This window comes from Corylus avellana, chromosome 8 (genome assembly GCF_965113065.1).
Source record: "Corylus avellana chromosome 8, dhCorAvel1.hap1.2, whole genome shotgun sequence".
In the NCBI taxonomy this organism is placed as follows: domain Eukaryota; kingdom Viridiplantae; phylum Streptophyta; class Magnoliopsida; order Fagales; family Betulaceae; genus Corylus; species Corylus avellana.
This window is the reverse complement of record NC_142497.1, coordinates 20,122,527-20,145,118: the sequence shown is the minus strand read 5'-3', so window position 1 is coordinate 20,145,118 and position 22,592 is coordinate 20,122,527. Positions and strand designations below refer to the sequence as shown.

The window sequence follows — 22,592 nt, the reverse complement described above, 5'->3', positions numbered from 1 at the left end:
GAGAATCTTTTTCGGTGAGAAAACAAAAAAGGATCAACAAGATTCGGGTATTAAAGGCGCCAGAGGGGAAAGCATTAAATGTTCCTTTCCGTTTTTACTCATGGACTATAAATGCATGCATATGTAGACAGTAGACGTTCGATTTTGTTACAAGATACCTGATAAGTTGATTTGGTTTTTCATTATCTTAAGGATAAGCTCGGAAGAAAAAGAAAAAAAACAGACAGCAGTAAGATAAGGATAAGGTTTCAGTTTCCTGAAAAAGAGGTTGTCATGCATGGCTAAAGACCTCTTGTGGTATGCTATATATATAGAGCTCCTAATTCTCATAAAAAGGAAATGTGTCATAAAACTTAAAACTAGCTAGCTTTGTGTGGACACAATTCACCTATTACTCTTCCTTACTATCTGCCTTGAGATTACAAATTCCTGCTTTCGAGCTTCAACAATCATACTACTATATATTTAACAGGTATGTGCTTAATTAATTTCATGGGTTATTTCCCAATAATAAATACACAATGTTTTAACTTTTATGTGATGATTTCAGCTTCATCAAGAACTATATAGGGTATGTTTATTAATGTATTTCAGATGGTCGTTGTTTTTGGTTTTCGTTTGAAAAATTGTTCTTATGCGACATAAAGTGAAAATGGTACGAATTTATATTTTGGGTTTGTTAAACCATCATTAAATGTCTTAAAAGCTTAAGCCGACAAAAAACAAAAATTTTAACAAATGTAACCCGTTCGAGACGCACATGAATTGCTTATATAATAATATATATATTCGTAGTAGTTGATGTATTGTATTTGTATTGCAGGTAAGAGGGGTAGATCGTAGAGATAGGAGTAACCCAAAAGGAGAGTAGTTGGTACAACTACATATGTGGGTAGAGGTTGATACTCAGTTAAGTAAATTTGTTTGGCCATGAAGTAAAATCCTTCAGAAGCCCGTTTTGATTAAAAAAAGGAAATATTGCTGCCTGGTTGATTCAACTTCATCATCAAGCTAGCCTCAGCGATTCGTTTGGTTATTTTTGTTAAGAAACTAACAACAACCTAAACCCCCCATCATTATTGGTTTTCTTGCTAAAGAGAAAGTCGATCGGGTCAAATGTCCTTCTCTTTCAAACAATTTCCTAAATTTAAGCCACTGTTCTAATAGGAGCCATGGTCACCAACCAGGCATACCCCATTTGAGTCTTCAATTCCATGAAAATGAGATAAAGAACATGAGCCTTGAAATCACTTCAAAAGGAGTGTGGGTGACTTGGGAAGACGGTAATCCTTTGATTAATTTGTACCGGGTCACCAATATAACCGTTGGGGTTTTGGATGGGCTCTTTCCCTTTCAGATTAGAAATGTGTTGACGAAGTACATATATAGAGACAGAGATATCATGGACTATAACTTTGAAAATGGCTAGCTATATTGATTCATTAAGTCCTTTTAATTAACTAATACTCCATTGATAAATATTTTGGCAAATTTTTTTTCTAGAATATTTTTTTCTTTTTCTTCCAATCCCAAAAGCTCATACCATTTAACTACAAAAAGGCTAGCATTAATTTTAGAGTTCTCTTTGTCTTCTAGATATTCTCTTTTCCCTTTTTTTTTTTTTTTTTTTTTTTTTTTCTTTTTCTTTAAGAAATAAACAATGAATATTTTCCAAAGAAATGTTAATAGAATAATCAAACCGCTAGCACCTAATGCATTAATGTCCTAGCTATGAGGTAATTAACTAGGGGCGGGGGGTAAAAATGATTAAAAAGAAAAAAAGGAAAAAAATAAATTAACTTTAATGACACTCCAGGTGAGGATCCACAGTGAAGATGACCAGACGGGGCCAACAACAGTTGGTACAATTCTCTTGTTTTTTCAAAAACTTAAAACTTTGATTACCTAATCAACCAAAATGCACGTAACGACTGTCATATATGATGATCATCATCTATATAAACCAGCCTTCACATGCTTTCATGAATCACACTGCGGATCGATCAGCTCATCCTTTCTCTCTTATTGTCTTTCCACCAATTATAGAAGTAAAGCATTTGAAACTCAAAAATGGGTGCTTCTCTTCCTTCATCACCGGCAGTTGTTGTGGCTTTTCTCTTTGCCATTGCCTTTCTCTGCCTCTTTCCTGACGTTGCCGTTGCTAAAGCAAAGCATGCAGGCGTTACAAGGCACTACAAGTTTGATGTACTTTTCCACCTCTTTCAGCTTTTTTGTTTTTGTTTTTGTTTTTTTGTTTACATGTTTATATAAAACATGATTTTATTAAGTATTGATTACTTGGTTATTGTTTTTTGTTTTCAGATAAGGTTACAAAATGTCACCCGATTGTGCCACACAAAGAGCCTGGTGACAGTCAATGGGAAATTCCCTGGCCCTCGAATTATTGCTAGAGAGGGAGACAGACTGGTTGTTAAGGTGGTCAATCATGTTCCAAACAACATTTCCATCCACTGGTACGATACCATGTACAGCTTTCTAGGTAGACTGAAAAAAAAAAATTGTCATGGGAAAATTCATAATTAGGGAAATAATTTATAATTTGAAGTCAATTTTTTCGTTTAATTATTTCATTAATTATGGACCGTCATATCAGTTTATAAATAACTTTATTGCCAAACGTTTTCATATTATGTGTGTGGTATATATATGTTTAAGTTTCCTTGATATTTAATGTGTTGAAATAATTTCACAAACTCCTAATACTTGTGTTGAATGGTGGATGACAAAAATATAGGCATGGAATCAGACAGCTACAGAGCGGATGGTTTGATGGGCCATCATATATAACCCAATGCCCTATTCAAACTGGGCAGAGTTTTGTGTACAACTTCACCATTGTTGGCCAAAGAGGAACTCTTTTCTGGCATGCCCACATCTCATGGCTAAGAGCTACTGTCTACGGACCCCTCATCATCCTCCCTAAGCAAAATGCATCATACCCATTTCTCAAACCCTACAAGGAAGTCCCCATCATATTTGGTAACTAAAAAAAAAACACAATTTTTTAGACGTAGAATTTATCTTCTATGATATGCAAATTGAACATGATCAAACTATATGGCTATAATTATAGGAGAGTGGTGGAATGTTGATCCAGAGGCAGTAATTAAGCAAGCTCTTCAGACCGGAGCCGGCCCAAATGTCTCTGATGCCTACACAATTAATGGACTTCCTGGACCATTGTACAATTGTTCTAAAAAAGGTACGTACTTTATGATTGAGATAATACTATACGCCTGTCATACAAATGAGATGATGTAACACTGAAAATTAGCCAATGATTTTATGGTTTGTAGATACGTTCAGGCTGAAGGTAAAGCCGGGGAAGACATATCTCCTCCGTTTGATTAACGCTGCACTCAATGACGAGCTCTTTTTCAGCATAGCAAACCACAGCCTAACCATTGTTGAAGCAGATGCAATTTACGTGAAGCCTTTCACGACCAATGTATTGGTCATCACACCAGGACAGACCACCAACGTTCTTCTGAAGACAAAACCCCACGACCCCAACGCCACATTCTTCATGTTAGCTCGACCATATTTCACCGGCTTAGGAACCTTTGACAATTCCACAGTTGCCGGCATTCTTGAGTACGACAATTCCACGTCGGCTTTCAACAAGCGTCCACATTTCAAACCAGCTCTCCCCGCCCTCAATGCCACTTCCTTCGTCATGAATTTTACAAGAAAATTTAAAAGTTTGGCCACCGCTAAATTCCCTGCCAACGTGCCCCAAACGGTCCAAAAGCGGTTTTTTTTCACTGTAGGCCTAGGAAGCAACCCGTGCCCCAAAAACCAAACCTGCCAAGGGCCTAACAACAGCTCAAAATTTGCAGCTTCAATTAACAATATCTCCTTTATCCTCCCCACAACAGCACTCCTCCAAGCACATTTCTTCGGGAAATCTAATGGGATTTACACCACTGATTTTCCAAGTGTTCCCCTACAACCATTCAACTACACCGGCACTCCACCCAACAATACAGTTGTGAGCAATGGAACCAAAGCAATAGTTCTACCATATAATACTAGCGTTGAAGTAGTGTTGCAGGACACAAGCATTTTGGGTGCTGAGAGCCATCCGCTCCATCTTCATGGCTTCAACTTTTATGTTGTCGGCCAAGGTTTCGGAAACTTTAATCCCAACAAGGATCCTGCCAACTTTAACGTTGTTGACCCTGCTGAAAGAAATACTGTTGGTGTGCCTTCCGGCGGTTGGGTTGCCATTCGGTTCCTTGCAGACAACCCAGGTGAGTATATTATGTTAAATTACTAGTTCTTCCAAAAACTTAAGCTGATAGGAAAAAAATAAATTTAATCAATTAATCATTATTTTAACACTTCCCTTCACATGTGAATTCAAACTTTCTTTTAATAGATGTGGCTCAATACGTGTAATATTTAATTTAAATGGAGGGTGATTTAACTGATATTATGTTAAATTACCAGTTATCCCAAAAACTTAAGCTGATAGGAATCGATAAATTTAATCATTTAATGATTACTTTAACATATTAATGTATTTTATTAATGTCTTTTCATTATTATTACACTGAGTTTAATTTACCTAATTTCAAGTTGGTATAATGCACTAACCAACCATTTGGTGAGGATGCAAAAGGTAATAGTTATATAGAAATGCATGCATTCTGCCTGATGTAGAAGGTGTTTGATGAAATTGTTATGATGATGATTGAGCAGGGGTTTGGTTGATGCATTGCCACTTCGATGTCCATCTGAGCTGGGGTTTAAGAATGGCCTGGATTGTGCAAGATGGGAAGCTCCCCAATCAGAAGCTGCCTCCTCCACCGGCAGATCTTCCAAAGTGTTGATCTTTGATTGAATGCAACTATGCAACATAACCCTTTTATCTTCTTCTAATTTATTTTGGTTATGTTTTGCAATATTGTAGTACCCCTAAAAGAGTTGCCAAAGCCCACATTGGAACTGAGCCAAATGTGTGCTTGGTTTGCCTCTATTGAGATTTTTCTAGAGTCCTCCACTGAAAAATAACCACAAAAAAAAAAAAGAAAAAACAAAGGGTGGGGGAGGAGGTTTTGTACTATCCAGGATTTCAATGCTTATGTTGGTGCCTAACTAAATAATAGTAATATTCATTCATGAACCCTCTCTCTCTCTCTCTCTCTCTCTCTCTCTCTCTGAGGTTTTGTACTATCCAAGATTTCAATGCTTATGTTGGTGCCTAACTAAATAATAGTAATATTCATTCATGAACCCCCCCCCCCCCCCCCCTCTCTCTGTCTCTCTCTCTCATGGGTTTTGTACTATCCAGGATTTCAATGCTTATGTTGGTGCCTAACTAAATAATAGTAATATTCTCTCTCTCTAACCAAGCTGACCAAGCTGATTAAATGTTTTTATTTTATCAATTTAAGCTAAGCTTGATGTAATTGATCAACAGCATGTAACCCACCAAATGATAGATTTTAGTTCACATCAAACTTCGCCACATTAAAATCTGTACATAGGATTTCAAATGCCCCATTAAAAATTAAACTATAGGTCTAATTTCAACAAAAAGGTTTTAATTAGTTCACCTCCAAATCATCCTTCTGTCACATAATTCAAAAACATCCCACGGCTCCTCTGCTCTTGTATTGATAAATCAACATTCAAGCCAAAACAAACTTGCAGAGAGGAAGGATATTTCTAGATATTTCTTCTCATCCTGTCACACAAGAATGAGGAAAAAAAAAAAGACGAAATGGTCTAATTTGGATGACACGAGGGGAACCATGCTTCCTCTGTTATATGGTCTCGGTTCTGACACAAGTCCATCCAGGGATGTTGATGGATCATCCTTTTGGTGGTCCCCTCTCCCATTCTATGGAGGAACATATCAAATTGGGACATATATAGCTATTAGGAATTACTTATTGAAACATTATAAAATCAAATTTTGTGTTGGGTTCTTGTCGAGTTCAAGAGACATGTAAAAAATTGTTAGCCTTAAATATTTCGTATTGAGTTTGGATAAATTATGTCGAGACGTAGGTATATATATAACAGTATAGTACTCTATAGGTAAACTCTAATACTACTCATTTAATGAAAGGTCACTCCTTAACCCTAACACAATAATTTTATATTTAATTCGCACATCGTATCAAAAACTATCAATCCTAAATAGATCAACTCTAATCAAAACCATTTAATTAAATGAATCAGAAATGTTGTGTTGAATTAGCGGAATGTGTCAAAAATTGAGGGCCATAGATACTTTCTAATGAATATCAACAATCATATATATGCTTCTCTGTATGGATTGATAAGAAATTGGAGCTGAAATATTATGGGATGACAAGACATGTTGTGGATGGACGAGCACGAGTAGAGATTGATGTCGGATTTTTATCTTCATGATGCATTGAATCCACGTCGTTTGCCACAAGTTATGTGGCCACCAGTGGGTTGTGGGATAGTCTTTTCATTATGTGAAACCCAAGCATTACACATGGACCCAAGGTGAGCCTAGCTGTCGTGCTCCATTTTCCACTCTGCCAATATGAATTATCACCTATTTATGGCATGTTTGGGATTGAAATTGTGTTTGAGAAATAGACATTTTAAGTCAAAAAATATTTTTTTGTCAAAAGTGTATTTTGGCTTTTTGAACCCTTAAAAACTCTTTATATTTTTTTACCAAACGAGTTCTTTTTTCTTCAAGCGGACTTTTTGAGGGTTAAATACACATTTAGACCCCTTAAACGCACTCTTAAACAGACCATTTGTAGTTTATGACTAATTTTAAAGAATATTAATTGTAATTTAACTATTTTCTAATATTACTAAGAGTATGCTTGGAATTGTATTTGAGAAATTGAAATTTAAAGTCGAAAACATTTTTGGTAAAAGCTTTATTTTTAAACTTTTTTCAAAAGTGCGTTTTGGCCATTTTTAAATCATTAAAAGTGCTTTCAAATTTTTTTATCAAACAGATACCTTTTTTTTTTTCAAACTGACTTTTTAAGTGTTAAATATATTTTTAGACTTCTCAAATGCACACTCAAACGAGCCCTAACACTGTGTACAAAACCCAACGAGGAATAAGTTAATTTGGTTAGGTGTCACTTTTAAGAGAACCCACACTCCACTTCCCTTTTTCTCAAAGGTAGAAAGGTGGCTTGCATTTCCAATGCAGATCCAAATACTAACAATGTCTTATATTATATTGGCAGTTTCAACAGCCCAAGCGAATCTCTCTCTCATCAAAACAAAAAGAAGAAGAAGAAAAAAAAAGGAAACAAAATGATGAAAAAGGCCATGAAATTTAGTACCTAACACCACTCCAAGTGGGGGAAACAAATATATAGTGTTGAGATTTGATTTAAAATACCAAAAAACAAACACATCAGAGGAAATATTGTAAGTGAAAATCTGTTTGATGTTCTCTCTCTCTCTCTCTCTCCTTTCAATGTGTAAAACTTTGTAGTTCATCAACTCAATTGTAATTACAAAGGGATTGAATCTAAAGTAAATGAAAAATATGACACCAATCTCTTCTTGATCGGATGGCAAGAAAATTTATGACCCATCCCGCACAAAGAAGGGAAAAAAGTATCAAGAATCACCATGCTTATGCCAACAGACGAGCATGGCGACGCAGCGCCTCATGATGTAAAACCTGGCCTTCTGCTCCTTTGCCAGGCTACTACACTTTCTGCTGATGGAAGAAGAGCTCTTCTCAAGAGGGCACTTGGGAGAGGATGCTTTCTGGGAAAAGCTCCTCAGGAGAGGCGACTTTGAAGAAGAGCTCCTCGTTGAATAACTCCGGGAGAAAGCAGATTTAGAAGAAGAGCTTTTTATTGAAGAACTCCTTGCAAATAGAGACTTGGAAGAAGACGTTGAATCTTCCTTCTTTGGTAGCTTCCATATCTCATCCATCTAATATTGCCGCCTGCCTGATCTCAATATCTGTGGCTAGCTGGTGAACGGTGACAATCTTTCCAGTTTTCTCTCCTCAAATCTCTTCTGTGCAGGGGCATTCAGTCACTCATTCATATATGCTACTTATAGCAGTTCCCATGTGGTCGTCTAAGGTTACAGTGCCACACTTTTTTTGCCATCGTGGCACCATCCCATTGGCTGCTTCTGTGAGCTCTCAATTTCTGCTCCTTACATTAACATAATTTCCTCTCGTGGAATTTCCCCGTTGGGGAGATCCATGGCTCTTGTACGGTGCTCCATTATAAACTTTTAAGATCACACATATTTCGAAGGGTGTGGGGGGCATGCAGTCATCACTGGACAGCGGCTAGCTGGTTCTCATGTGCCCATTGTTCTGCAAAAAAACACACGCCATTATTTTGAATTATTTAGACGTTACAAGGTGGCACTTCATTTTAATTTCCGCTGATCGATACGATATTTTTACGTAAGTTTGTAAGAAAATTATAATAATAATAATAAAAAATACAATATTTTAGCATTTTTCAAAGCACAAACGTATTCATATTAAAGGGTATATTTTTCCCATAATTCACATGGTATGAACAACATAAATATGATATAAATAAATAAATTATTCGGTGAAAGATACCCCTGGTCAAGAAGAGGACCGTTTACCGTCCAAACCTTCTTATTCTATTTCATATTAAATCATCTAATGTGCAAGTAGGTGACGAGATCAATCTTTTATTTTGGAAAATAATATTTCTCCATTTAATTTTGTTATTTCCCTACTACCTTCTCTTAATGGCCGGGTCAGCCTTATGAGTTTTGACTCATGAGAAAAGGACAAGGATCTTTTCAAGTGAAATAGAAAAGAACTATATTATGGTTAAAAAAATTATTTTATTATAACTATTAAAATTTATAAATGACATATATAATAATATATTCACTATGTAATAATATATACATCTGTAGCATGGTGCAATATTATGACCCATTAAAAGAACTTTAATTCTATCCATTATTCAGTAATACCTTCGTATACCCTTCAACCTAAATCCTCCAAGATAAACTGTCAAAAAAAAAACATTTCCTCCAAGATAAGCTATGAAAAAAAAAAAAAAAAATCTCCTAGATAAATGATTGTAGATTTTTTTTTTTTTTCTCTCTCTCTCTCTCCATGTTTCATATACTACCATACCCAAATATACCTCCATGTGCCTGTATACATGGTTTCGAAAACAATCAAATTGGTAAGTATTAAGTTGGAGGTACTATAGATACAAATCCACGTGCAACTATTCGGACCAGCAGTCAGATTGCTAGAAATTTTAATTCAATTAATCTGATTTATCACTTAGATTCAAAATATTCAATATAAAGGAGAAAGTTTTCATTCAACTCCAACTTAATTTATTAAACTGACATTTATCCTTATAGCATATTCTTAATAAGATTAACAGAGTATACGATTCTCACAACTACCAAAAACATGTGTTAGGAACGCTCTAGAATGGGATCATTTTAAGAAAATGGCCCCTCTATGAGTCATTTTAATAGTAAAATGTCACCTTCCACATGTCATTATTTTGCCTAATTTTTGTAGTACACTTGCATTTTTAAAAATGCATGTGAGAATCATGTGCTCTAAAGACATACGTCAATTTAATAGACTGAATTAAATGAATTTTCTCCATCCCGGCCAATTAGAAGGAAAACTTTGTCCATATTAAATTAAGGTGCTTGTTGAACCCATCATGTGCGTGGCAGAAACTAGAGTCTTGATTTTGGCTTAAATGTTGATGGGGGGACACTTCAATTAACAAGTTTTTATCATAAAGATTGCAGAGGGTATCCTTTCGACATAGTTCTAGATCATTTATAGTGTTGGTCAAATGTACTCTTCTAGAGAACTCATGTATATATGTTCCTCTGCATCTTATAAGTTATAAATTCTTAACTATAGCTAGGAGTATCTGATTTCAAATTAGCTTCCTTCTTTTTTTCTCCTTTAGAGTTTTCTTGTCATGAAAACAAAAGGGGGGGAGGGAGAATATGAGGGAGGGAATCTTACAACCCGAAAGAATTGAAAGAAAAAAAAAAAAAAAAAAAAGTATCTTTTTTATATGATTTTGACTAGTCAAAATAAGCCGTAATACAACAATATGCACATGTAGAAACCACCCCTCTGCAAGAAGTAAATGCATACATATATATATAAGCAACTTATAAGTCTTTGTTTATGAAATGTGAACATTAACAACAAATTCAAGGAAATTACCATCTCCATGTGACCTTTACAGAATATTTGAATCATCGTTAAAAGAAGATTTGACCCCAATAGATTGTTTGAATCAATAAATAAGATTAGCGGCAGTACGGTTTAATCTTAACAATTAAATATTTCAAAAGAACAGATCGATAAATAAAGAAGTTCACAGGTAAAACAGACAATGAATGATATCCCAAAAATTAAAGCACATTATTCTTTTACGATTCCATAAAATCAAGGAACCTATTATTAAGTCACATAAATTAGAACCTAAATTTTTTAAGCACCCATAAATGCACCGTCTAACATTAGTTAACCATGAATCTAATGATATCCCAAAAATTAAAGCACATTATTCTTTTACGAAGCCATAAAATCAAGGAACCTATTATTAAGTCATTTGAAATGGAGAACATCTATTTTATTGTTAAAATTTGTTTTGTTGTATTTTAGCAGTGTATATATATGGTGTTATATTGTTTAAAATTTTTAAATTAATAACATGACAATATATATATACACCATGTGGCAACATATATACAATTAGATTTGTGAAATTTAAACTGAATCATAAAATGGATCCTCTCAATCTCACTTTAAATGAAGAAGATCGAATATAAGGATATCTAAAGATATAAGTTGTTGATACAATCGCCACACGACACACGCCAAGCATCAAAAGAAAGCTAAAAAGAAGATAGAAGGTTATAAAGGTCCAGCAGAACCACCTCTGATGCTTAGGTTACTAAGGGTACGTAAGAGGGACAAAGTTTAATTATATGAATGCATACCTAGTGGAGGGTCCTCCCTTCCTTATATAGGCTCGTCATTCGACTCGTTCCCACCTCTCTTTGGTAGGGCTTTGGGACTTTGGCTCAAATGCTATTGAAGGCATGATAATTTCCCTCCACCCCCCTTGCTCACTTTGCGGATATTGGGCCGGTGAGGTTTCTTGGCGTGCCAAAACCGTTATCTAACTTAGTGAGAGGGGGAATTAGTTGTGGTGCATCCTATCAAGGCATAGGTGTACATATCTTGATCGTAAAACATGGTAGGTCTTTAGGCCAAGCTAACGAGCTTCTCCATGGCCTGCTAGCCTTGGTGTCCTTGACAGGCAAGCTAGCTCTTTAGTAGTGGAGGGTTTGGCTGTCTTCGGAGATGGGGGTGTCAGGGTAGACGGGCCGATGGGGCCAAGGTACACTAGTAGCCCCCAATTCTCTAGGCCGATGTGGGTTGATTGAGTTCCAGTTAGTAGCTAGGCCGTGAGTTTGTGGTCTTTCAAGGGCCGGCCAACGGGGATCACTAAGTACACCATAAGTAATAGAGAATCACTTTTATAAGAACTTGGCATAAACCAAGTTTTTTGTGCCCTCCATTAAGAGGATCCCACATCAGCATAGAACAACAAAAGTGAGTGTTGTAGAAACACCAAATCTTGATGTTTCTCTTTTGAGTGGATAAGGAATAGATTTGGTATTTCAACAACACTCACTTTTTTTGTTTCATGCTAATGTGTCAAAGAACTTGATTTGTGCCAAATTCCTATAGAAGTTATTCTCTAAGTAATATAACCATTTGTGAAGAGCCACAAAGATTTTAAACTTCATGAAAATGAGATCTCTACAAATAAATAGATTTAAATATTCTACTTATTATACATAATTAGGTGTAAAAGCCAATTTGTAATGACTTGATAGAACCCATGTAACAACTCAGCTAGGAAAAGCGCAAGTCACATATGCGCTATTACCATAAAAGCACTCGTCAATTTGGAGATTCCTTAGAATTCATTATAAAGCCTAGTTTCACCTAGTAACTAGGCAATGTGGAACTCAACATCCATGACTATCTTTATAAACCACCACTTTATGTGGGCTTCTTCTCATCTTCTTAATATGGGACCGGGGTGTTACAAACTCCGCCCATCATTTATTAGAAATCACAAATACAGACTCTAATAAATGATACAGAACCTTGTGAAAAAACGCTAGTCACATTTGCGCTATTACCCCAAAATGACTAGTAAATTTGAAACTTTCATAGAATTATAAAGCCCAGTTTCACCTAAAACTAGGCAATGTGGGACTTAGCATCTATAACTATCTTTATAAACCACTCACTCTATGTGAGCTTCTTCTCATCTTCTCAATATGGGACCGGGGTGTTACAACCCAAATCATTAGAATTTAGTTGGTAAATATTGTTGATGGATGTTGATACAAACTAAATCGCCTTAACTAAATTGTTTCACAGTTTTCAGTACTTTTGTTTAAGGCTCCATTTATTTTGATGTTAAATGTTTTCATTGAAAAATATTTTCAGCGAAAATGATTTCAGTAAAAAAACAAAATTCAGCATTTGGCTTGTATGAAAAATCAGTGGTGGCGGGTGACCTCCAACAGCGACCAAAAAGGGACCGCGACAACAGACAACTTCCAATGAAGTCATGTGGCAACCCAAAATGGCCTATGACTTCTGGCAGCGGCCGATAGAGGATTCTGGCAACCTTTGGTGGGCAGCAGCGGCTAGTGATCTCCAGCAACTTCTAGCGATGTCGAAGAATGAACTATGAGAGAGAAAAGCTCAAATTCAAAGACTTGGTTTACGCCTTTACGGTTTTTAAAAAAATGTTTTACGGAAATTAAAGAAAGCTTTCCTAGTCAACTAAAAATGTTTTCGGTTTGACTACGATTTTTTATCATACCAAATACCAAAAAGTAGGAAAAACATTTTACGTCGAAACAAACAAAGCCTAAATATTAAGTTAAAGAAAATTAAAAAATAAAAAAGCGATTATCCAAGTTTATATAATTTGTCATTATTGATGCAATGCTTCTTTTTTTCAAGGAAAACTACATTTATCTCCCTCGATTTGTCACTAAATTTGAAATGTTTTTCCAATCTTTTAATTTGGTTAGTATACCTTACCAACTTACCATTGAAATTGCAATGTCCTCGATCCTTCATCCCTAAAATGAACAAAATTCTCTACATAATTTTTTTCTTTTTTAAAAGAAGAAAATCAGAAAAGACCAAAGTGATGCCTTTTTTGTTGTTGTTTTTATTTTTTATTTTATTTTTTTATGAACATTGTCTTTTAATTTCGGTTTTTGGAATTTTTTATTTTATGCACATACAGTATTTTTTGTTACTTTGGATCATAGAAGGGGATATTACAACTCCAATAGTAAATCAATACGGTATTTTAACCAAATTAAAAGATTTAGAAAACACTACGTACAACAAGAGTTATAAATTGATCGACGGGGTAAATATAGTACTTTTTCTTTTGTTTTTTTAAACATGAGACCTGGAGAAATTTGATTCAAGGAATCCAAAATAACTCTTGAAATCTATTTGATTGGTCAAAAAAAGCATGGAAATGGGTCAAAATATACTGTCACATGGAGTGTTCTCATTGGGATATAGAGGATCTTTAATTTAACCTTTCACATTAACTCTTTTTTTTTTTCTTTTCTTTTCTTTTTGTGTGGGGTGTGGGGTTGAGAATACATTTCCCACATGCAAACATGTGAGCTGCACAAGGGCTGTCAGGTGGAGGTGGGAGCTAGATGCACCTCATAAACATGGACCCTTGTACTAACTCAACCAAAACGGTCAAATTCTGCTCCATACTTTTCTAATTTTGTGTCGTCTATGCTCCCAATATCGCATTAATCTTCCTTCAAAATTCGTTAAATATTCAGAGAGAGAGAGAGAGTCTTCACAGAATTCACATTATCGGAGGAGCTAGAGGACTCAAGTCCACATGCCAAAGCTTTGAAAAATAAAAATAAAAAAGTCCACATGCCAAAATATTGTTTTTAAGAGAACACTGTCAGAATGACGTACGTCTGAATTTGACCTCTACATAAGTGTAATATTCCTTCCACTTACCTCTTTTATATATATATATATATATATATATATATATATATATATACTTAACACAAAGTTTTATGACGAGGTGATTCTTATTTTTAATAAGATTATGAGAACATGAGATATAAGTTTTTAGAGCATCGTAATTTTTACGTATATTTTAAAATTATATGTAAAAATTACGTGCTTTAAATGTTAAAATAATAACTAAATGATTAAATTAATAATTTTCTATTAACTTACATTTTTAGGATAAGCGTTGGTCTAATATGGTATTAGAGTAAAGTTTTTGAGTTCAAATAGTGTCTTCATCATTCATCTCTCTTTTCAATTGAACATTTTACATGTTGTGTCTTACTTATTGTAGAAGAGTTTGAGCCTATATGTGAGGAGAGAGTGTTAGAAAACTAATTAAATAATTAAATCAATCATTTTCTATAAGCTTTTAATTTGGATAAGTGGTGGTTTAACACTAAGGATATATGTCAATTTGGTAAATTTAGTTGAAGGAATTTTCTCCGGCCCGATTTCGAGGAAAATTTTGTTTATTTAGTTAATATCATATTTAATTATTACATTTCTTAACTTAAATTCAAAATGGACTATATGGATAAAAGGAGTCTAATCTTTGACATAAGTTTGGGCCCAAATTAGATCCATTAACAGTTAACTAGGTACAATGAAGAAATAGGGAACGTACTTCTACCAGAAAGAAAGGAAAAAAGAAAAACAGGAGTAAACAGGTTATAGTTTAGGTGTTGGCATGGGTCCATTGATTTGACATAAATTTTGGTCCCCAATGTGAACCATGGAGAGGTAATTACTAGCCATGATGAAGAAATAGAAATCACCCACAAAAGAGAATGGGAAAAAAGAAAGCAGAGGTAAGAATTAATCAAGAAACTCAATTTACTGTTCAACCGACACCATTTTTAAATTGGTGTCGGTTCCCTTTAATTGATGCCTTGTAGTGTCGGTTTACAAGGCGTCACTAAATCCTGTTTTTTTGGCCGTGATACATGAGTTAATTTGTCCACTTTATGTGTTATGCTTATAGTTTGTTTCTGGACACAGCATGGAACAAAATATTTGCATATTTAAAAACTTTTACCTCATTCTCTTCTTCCAAATTTGGAATCTGAACTTGATGGTTTTACCACTTACGAAGGATGGAAAGTTCAGCCAAAACCTGAAAGCCTGCAAACAAGAGAAATTTTTAAAAACAATCAGCCCTGTTTTAGTGAAGGCTCAAGAGGTTTCTTATAGCAAGAAACTATATTCTCCTGAAGATGAAAAAACAAAAATATTTTCTTGAATGATGAATTTTCTTGAGTGAATGTTAAATTATATTCTTGTTATATCGATAACCATGTTGCAGTGACATCACAAAGGTAGTTGTGTTGCATGCGGTGCTATTAAAAAGCCATTCATGCATTAAGTGGTAGTGAATCAAAGATAATTAAGCTTCATTAATTATCCAAAAAAAAAATTAAGCTTCATTGAATCAAACTTTAAGTGGATATATAGTGTAGAAATTTGTGAGGAAATATAAAATATAGGAATTATAGTGGAGGACCGAGAGAAAAAAGGGCACAAGGAATTTATCACTCATAATAGCCCCTAGGGTTGCGTTGCACTTTTATTAACTTAATTTGTTTACAATACAAATGTTCCTAGGGTATGTGAGTGCATACAAGTATAGTAATATTTGATTACAATTAACTTTTAAATATAAAAATATTTCAATATTACTACTGATATATGAAATATATTATATTTTTCATATATTCTAACATGTATAGAGTAATGTCGGCTCAATGGAAACCATTTCATATCCTAGTCACAATGCATAATTTTTCTTTAGAAAGTTGCCAAAGAGAAGAAGGTCTACAATTATAGAGTCAAATTTCATCAACACTCTTGAGTGATATGCAATATTACAATCACATAAAGTTGAGGTGAATCTCATACAGGATGTAGTTCTATCAACAGAGAAGATAAGTTCATGTACGTTTTGGAACAACGTTTTCCGGGGAATCATGTTGTCTCTGCTTTTCCAAATAACACTGGAACAATCTTTCATTTTGTAAAGAGGGTTTCCACTACCAACAATAATTCAGGCATGTACACCAAGTGTTTGATATAAATACAATGAGAAGACAGCCCCACCCCATTAAATTAAACCAAAAAAAAAGAAAAAAAAAGAATGGAGAACGGGGCAATGCCCATGAAGCTCCAGCAGAAAAGAAAGGCATGCCAAGCTGTATGCTGTACATTCTAGGTGGGATAAGAAAGGAAAGTCAAATTGATGTTGTGGTGGTGTTGCCTTGCTGAAAAGCACGATCGATGAAAGTTGAAGATGTGCCATGAATGTTGGATGTGGTAAAGATTAAGCTAACATGCTCCCTCAAGCTCAGTGGAAAGGAATGCACGTTGAACTTGGCACAAAGCATAGTGAACTTAGAGGTGACTAGAGGCTTGATTAGGATATCAACATGCTGGTCATTGTTGGAGATGAAGCGACCCTAGAGTAGACAATGAGCCACATGTTCGCGGACAAAATATAAGTCAATGTCAACGTGTTTTGTTCAGGCATGAAAAATAAGATTCACATTGAAGTAATTAGTGGCAGTGATATTGTCACACCAAAGAGTCGGAGTGTGATGAAGAAAGACTCTCAATTCCTGAAGAAGACCCTACAACTAAATGAGCTTAGCGGTTGGCTAACACACAGTACTCGCCTCTGTGCTCGAATAGGCCACCAAGTGTTGTTTGCAAGAGTGGTAGGTGAAGATCAACAACCAAGATCATTCATATGTACTAGTTAATTAGGTGAGATGTGAGGTGTGTTTCTTGCTGACTGTGTCGCGTTCGTACGACATAAAACCGCGTTCAAACGAGATTGCTTTATATACATGAATTCAAAGTTTTAAGAAGTGAATAAAAAAAATATGAGTTTACTTCTCATCCTTGGTCCAAAAATGCATAGAGAGGGCAAAGGAGAGACCAAATGAGAGTTTAAGAGAACTTTGGAGAGAGAATGAGAGAAAGGGAGGAGAAGCTCAAAGGAAAGCATGAATAAGGAGCTTGAAGAGGTAAAAGCTCTAATCCGTTTTTCCTCCATTTTATTTTGAAATTTTGAATATTATTTTTGAGATATTGGCTAAAATGATGTTGTTGGTAAGGTTTTATGTGATTAGTAAAAAGACTTAAAGTGAAGGTTTCATTATTTTTGGTTGTTAAATGTTTAGGGTTTGTTTTGAGTAGAGGTTTGTGATTTTGGTAAGTTTGGGATTGGGGTTATGTCATTGAATGTTGATACTAGCTGCAACCATTGTTGTTGTGTTGTAGTTTTGAGGAAAATGAGAGGAAGCATGAACATTTGGGTTTGTGGGAAAATATTAGTTTTTAATGGTGTACGTAGTGGATGTTTTGTTGGTGTGTGTCAGTTGCTATGATATCATGATCATGTGAAGTAAAAGAGGATATGGTGTAGTTGAAAATCAATTTTGGAGAAGTTTTATATAGAAGATGCAGTTTAAGTGGGTTTTCACTTGAACTAGTCGCCCCTTGAACGCCTCAATTGCAACTATGATCAAAGCTTGTTCCTTATTGATCTCGAATGCTTTGATCACATGTCATTCGAATGCAATCACCACCGAGTGTCCCGTCCAAACCCGTGTTCCACCAAATTCAAACGAGACTACCTAGAGTTGGAAAATAGGGTTCTTCTCGAGGAGAGAAATTTTAGGGTTTTAAGTGAAGGGATATGGTTTTCATTAGTGTAAACACTAGCTAATAGTGCAATAACTTGCAAATGAGCAAATGGCACGTATCGGAGAGGGTTAAACTCAAGGTAGGACTTAGGGTTTTATTGTTAACCTAGCCTACTTTTAAGGTAAGTGAGAAATTCTACATGGGAGTTAGGGAATGATCAACTATGAAATAGGATTTAGGGTTTAAGGTTTAGAAGTTAAACCACGGTAAACAATATAAATACAATTTGCTAGACGATGACGAAACATCATGGAGGCCCCATAATGTAGGATTTGAGCTAGGCAAGTAAGTAAACCCTCTTCAAATAATAATAAAAGTATGGAGAACCTTCATTCAACCCTCCTGAATTGTCTCTGAATTATCCATCTTTCAAGTTTTTTTCCAATTCCACTCATCCATTAGGATTTTTCGTTAAATCCTATCAAAAATCCAAAACTAGCCATGTTTTTTTAAAATATATATTAAAAAAAATCAAGTTCATCCCTCCAGTAGGATTTAACGGAAAATCCTAACATATTAGTGAAATTGAAGAAATTAAAAGATGGATACACTAAATTAAAAGTTTTTTAAGTTTAAGAGAATTATTGCAAATGTGACGAAAGTTCAGAGAGTTTAAATAAAGTTACCCCTAAAATTATTTTTCATGAAATGTGTTTGATAAGTAAGCATGTGCAGTTTCATATATTATTTACTTGTGACACGAGCCATTGTTTTGCATAGTTTCACATGATATTATCTTCTCAAATTAATGATTTCATGACTAGTAGAAATGATTTTAAAAAAAATAAAAAATAAAAAAGTCAAGATCAGTTTTAAGAAGGATTTTAGTAACATTTGGAGAAACCTAAGTTAAATGTAAGAAATAGTTTTGGGATGACAATTTTAAGAGAATTTTGAGATATAAGTTTTAAGGTAAAAAGTTTAACGGAAAATAAAGAAATAAGAAAAAGGAAAAAGAACACATGTTAAATTTAGTAAGTTTAAATGCCGAGGGACAAGGGGTACGGTGAATACCTTTTGACAAACACCAAGGGTGAGTACTCTCGACAACCTAGCTAGGCCTAAAGAACAAGAAGTACTTGCATGTACACCTAAACAAGCATTTATGTTTTTAGCTCAATGTTTTTAATTTGAATTTTGCATGCAAGTTTAATGAAGATAGTTTTACATGAAAATTATCTCTTAACTATTTTCAAGAAAAGCAGTTTTAGCAAGTTTAGCAAAAAAACAAAGTTGGCTTACAATGGTTCTGAACTATGTATGTATAACTTTTCTCATGATATGATTTGATCCGTACCATTTATAATAAATCTATTAAACTTTGGTTAAACTTAATTAAATTCTGAGTCATCATTTTCTACTAAATCTTTGTACTTTTCATCTATCAAATGGATTTTTTTAAAAAAAATAATATTAAATGTACTTATTGACGTACGAGAATCTATCTATAGGAACTCTTCTCTTTATCCTCTTTATCATTCACTAGCTTTTCTTGGCCATATACATACACATCACTCCATAGTTTGACTATCTATTTCTGCAGGCCATCCACATTGATCACTCCTGTTGCACCAGAATTAGCTAAATTAAACAGGCTATTATATATATTCTGCTTTGAACTAAGTTGATCCACAACTGTATATGATTATCTATAGGTCGAATCTATAAATACATTAATTACTTTAATTGTGACACTTACACACATGCAAAGGTAATAAAGAAATTAAAAGTGAAAAAAATAATAATAAAATAAAATCTAACATGCTTTTATTGAAATAAAGCAAAACATATTATGAACCACATGTAAATTAAAACAAAACATGATTTTAAGTTACTGTAAGATTAAGAATAAATCATTCATGTCATAGTGCCAAAGCAGGAAATGATTCATTTAAAAAATACTAAAATATAAATCTTCACTGTTTCTCTTCTCCCTGAAGGGAAAAGCTGCTAATTAACTGGTTAATTATTAGGAAAGACCCATTGATAGATCGCATGCTGACTCGACCAAAACGGTGATCAAAATCTAATAAAACGCTCTCTCCTGCAAATTTATCTTTCTTGGAGAATGAAAGAAAACGATCAATATATATTGATTAACAGAAAAAGAACCTAATATATATGGGCCATGACAATTCATAATACTATGTACATATATATATACATGCATCAGCGGTTTCTTCAAAGTTCATCACAGTAAATTGGTAAAAGAGTAGAGAGTTATTCAAGATGAAAAAATAGAAGAAGAAAAAGAAGAAGAAGAAGAAGAAGAAGAAGAAGAAGAGAATCACTCATGAAAAAATGAGTAAAAAACAAGAATTTCACAAACCCTAATCCTGATTATAGCTGTTTTAGCTTGTATTTGTGAAAACCGATCGAGAAGCGGCACCAGCTTATTGAAATTTCCTCAATATCCTTGCACACAAGAGTTGGAACATAGATAGATAGGGTTGATGTAAGAAAAATTTCAAAACTAAAAAAAAATGGGGAAGAAAAAGAAAAATAAAAAATAAAAAGAGTTATACTGTTACCTTGTTGAGATATACACTAATCCCAAGCTTGAGAAGCTGGAAATCTGTGAAATTGAAATTGAAAAGTGGAGAAAAAAAGCCACCTATTTGCTGATGCAGCATCATCAAGATTCCCATATGAAAGAAACCCTTCAAGTAAGGAGAGAAAACACTTGTAGGAGAGACCACTCAAGGAGGACCTTAAAGTTTGTGAATCTTGATGATGCTGCACCCGCTAATACTGACTGGTGTACAACTACTGCTGGTGATCGTCGACCCATGCAACTGAAAAGTAAGAACCTTAACCCTTAAAAGAAACCACCCAAGAGGTTAAAAGTAAAGAAAAGGAGGAAAAAAGAAGTAGAAAAAGCAAACACTCCCACCCAAACTAATCATTAAAGAAATAAATAAATAAAAGCCCCACAAGGGTATATATCCTTTCATATGCATAATATATATATATATATGTCATGAGGATTTGACGGAAGAAAGAGCGAATAAAAATCCTGGAGAATCAAGAGCTATAATATCCCGCTGACAAATGTACAGATTGCACAAACAAGAAACTATATGAACACACACACACACAAACACACACACACACACACACACACACATATATATATATATATATATATATATATATATATATATATATATATGTGTGTGTATATATAGCAAAAGATGTAGATGACAAATAGTACGGTTTGGGGGCATCTATGGCTGATTCTCATTATAAACGAAGCCGGCCCCAGGGCCTGAACAAAGCACTACATGTGGAAGGAATTGATTGGGGGTATTCATGGGTAAAAAAAAAGAATTGACAGGGGCTGACCAGATTCCAAAAGCATGAAAATAACACAGACGAGACGTCTTGAATTGAGGTGGACCAATTGCTTTTTTTTAAGGTACATGCATGGACCCAAAAACAGTGGTTTAACTTAATCAAACTATATACATCATGACAGAAAGTAATCCATTGGTTTGGAAGAAATTTTCTTTAACTTAATCTAATAAGTGACAAGTGTCACTTCTCATATATTTTTTTTTAATATTTTCATAGTCATTTATTGTCATTCCATTAATTTAGGAACCAAAACATCAGTTTTTTAAAAACCCAAAAATGCTGAATGACACTTGTCACTTTTTTTTTTTTTTTTTTTTTTGATATGTTCACACAAGGGAAGGGGAGGGGGGATTCGAACTAATAACCTCCGTTTAATTAGGTGTGGTCCACAGCCGATTGAGCTACCTATTGGGGACAATGACACTTGTCACTTATTAGACTAGGTTGAAGGAAATTTTCTCCAAACCAGTTTAAAGGAAATTTGTGTCCATATATTTATATATATCTTTGATGAATTTCATGCACAATTAAAACACATAAAAGCAATTAATTAATAAATAACACACATTTCACGTATATATTAATAGTTAATCACATATTATTCATTATATATATATATATATATATATATATATATATATATATACACCTTGCATAAATCATCTCGTCAAATGGCTTTTTCTTTTAATGAAAAAAACCCATAGAGTACAAGGCGTGCAGGAGTGATGATCAGGCATCAAATGACTTAAAAGCAAAATTAGGCAGTCTTCAGGATGATGAAGCTTGTAAAGTAGCTTCTAATTTTGGGAGAAGTAGTACTGTACCAATATTCCGTAATTGTGGTCCAATAAATAATTGTTGTCCTTACAAATAGGATGGCCAAACCACCCCTTTAGGCGTTAAGGTGGCGACCACCTCTGTCGACCAATTAACCCCTTCTTTTTTTTTTTATCCTTTTCATTCTTTAAAAGCAAAATTATGCAGTTTCAGGATGATGAAGTTTGTACTGTAGCTTCTAATTTTGGGATAAGTAGTATTGTACTAATATTCCGTAACCGTGGTCCAAAAAATAATTGTTGCCCCTACGAATGGGATGGCCAAACCACCCCTATATATAGGCGTTAGGGTGGCGACCACCTCATGTTGACCAACCCTTTTTTTTCCTTTTTATTCTTTAAAATTTTAATTAAGGATAGATCTATAATTTCACATTAATGATCGTGCCAAAAAATAGCCTGAATTTATCCGAAGAGACTTATATGTTACAAGGAAAAATTTAGCAATTTTTCCAAAATCCTATGCTGCTTATAGATCACAAGACAAGGGCATCGATTTAGCTTCCACGTACGAAAAGGAAAGGCTCTTT

At 34.3% G+C, this 22,592-nt stretch overlaps 2 protein-coding genes across 5 annotated transcripts; one reads left to right on the top strand and one right to left on the bottom strand.

Annotated features, from left to right (window-relative positions):
* Positions 1-324: 324 nt before the first annotated feature.
* Positions 325-5,110, top strand: LOC132163547 (laccase-2-like). 2 transcript variants are annotated; one of them, XM_059573867.2, is made up of 8 exons: positions 325-472; positions 824-909; positions 2,047-2,205; positions 2,323-2,474; positions 2,756-3,000; positions 3,095-3,223; positions 3,318-4,274; positions 4,726-5,110. In XM_059573867.2, exons 3-8 carry the CDS (start codon positions 2,071-2,073, stop codon positions 4,854-4,856), a joined length of 1,749 nt encoding a protein of 582 aa, XP_059429850.2. In that variant the 5' UTR covers positions 325-472; positions 824-909; positions 2,047-2,070; the 3' UTR covers positions 4,857-5,110. The 2 variants fall into 2 exon arrangements, with proteins under 2 accessions (XP_059429850.2, XP_059429851.2); XM_059573868.2 differs by lacking the exon at positions 824-909.
* Positions 5,111-7,314: 2,204 nt separating this feature from the next.
* On the bottom strand, positions 7,315-20,748 carry RTFL5 (ROTUNDIFOLIA like 5). Of its 3 annotated transcripts, XM_088519122.1 has the most exons (4): positions 20,484-20,733; positions 20,199-20,275; positions 15,204-15,289; positions 7,315-8,326 (listed from the first exon to the last, which is right to left on the bottom strand). In XM_088519122.1, the coding sequence occupies exon 4, from the start codon at positions 7,927-7,929 to the stop codon at positions 7,606-7,608; it is 324 nt and encodes a 107-aa protein (XP_088375248.1). In that variant the 5' UTR covers positions 7,930-8,326; positions 15,204-15,289; positions 20,199-20,275; positions 20,484-20,733; the 3' UTR covers positions 7,315-7,605. The 3 variants fall into 3 exon arrangements, 2 of the variants coding, with proteins under 2 accessions (XP_088375248.1, XP_088375249.1); XM_088519123.1 differs by lacking the exons at positions 20,199-20,275; positions 20,484-20,733 and adding an exon at positions 19,305-19,517; XR_015912978.1 differs by lacking the exon at positions 7,315-8,326 and adding an exon at positions 12,207-12,776 and having other exon boundaries at positions 20,199-20,748.
* Between the last annotated feature and the right edge of the window lie 1,844 nt (positions 20,749-22,592).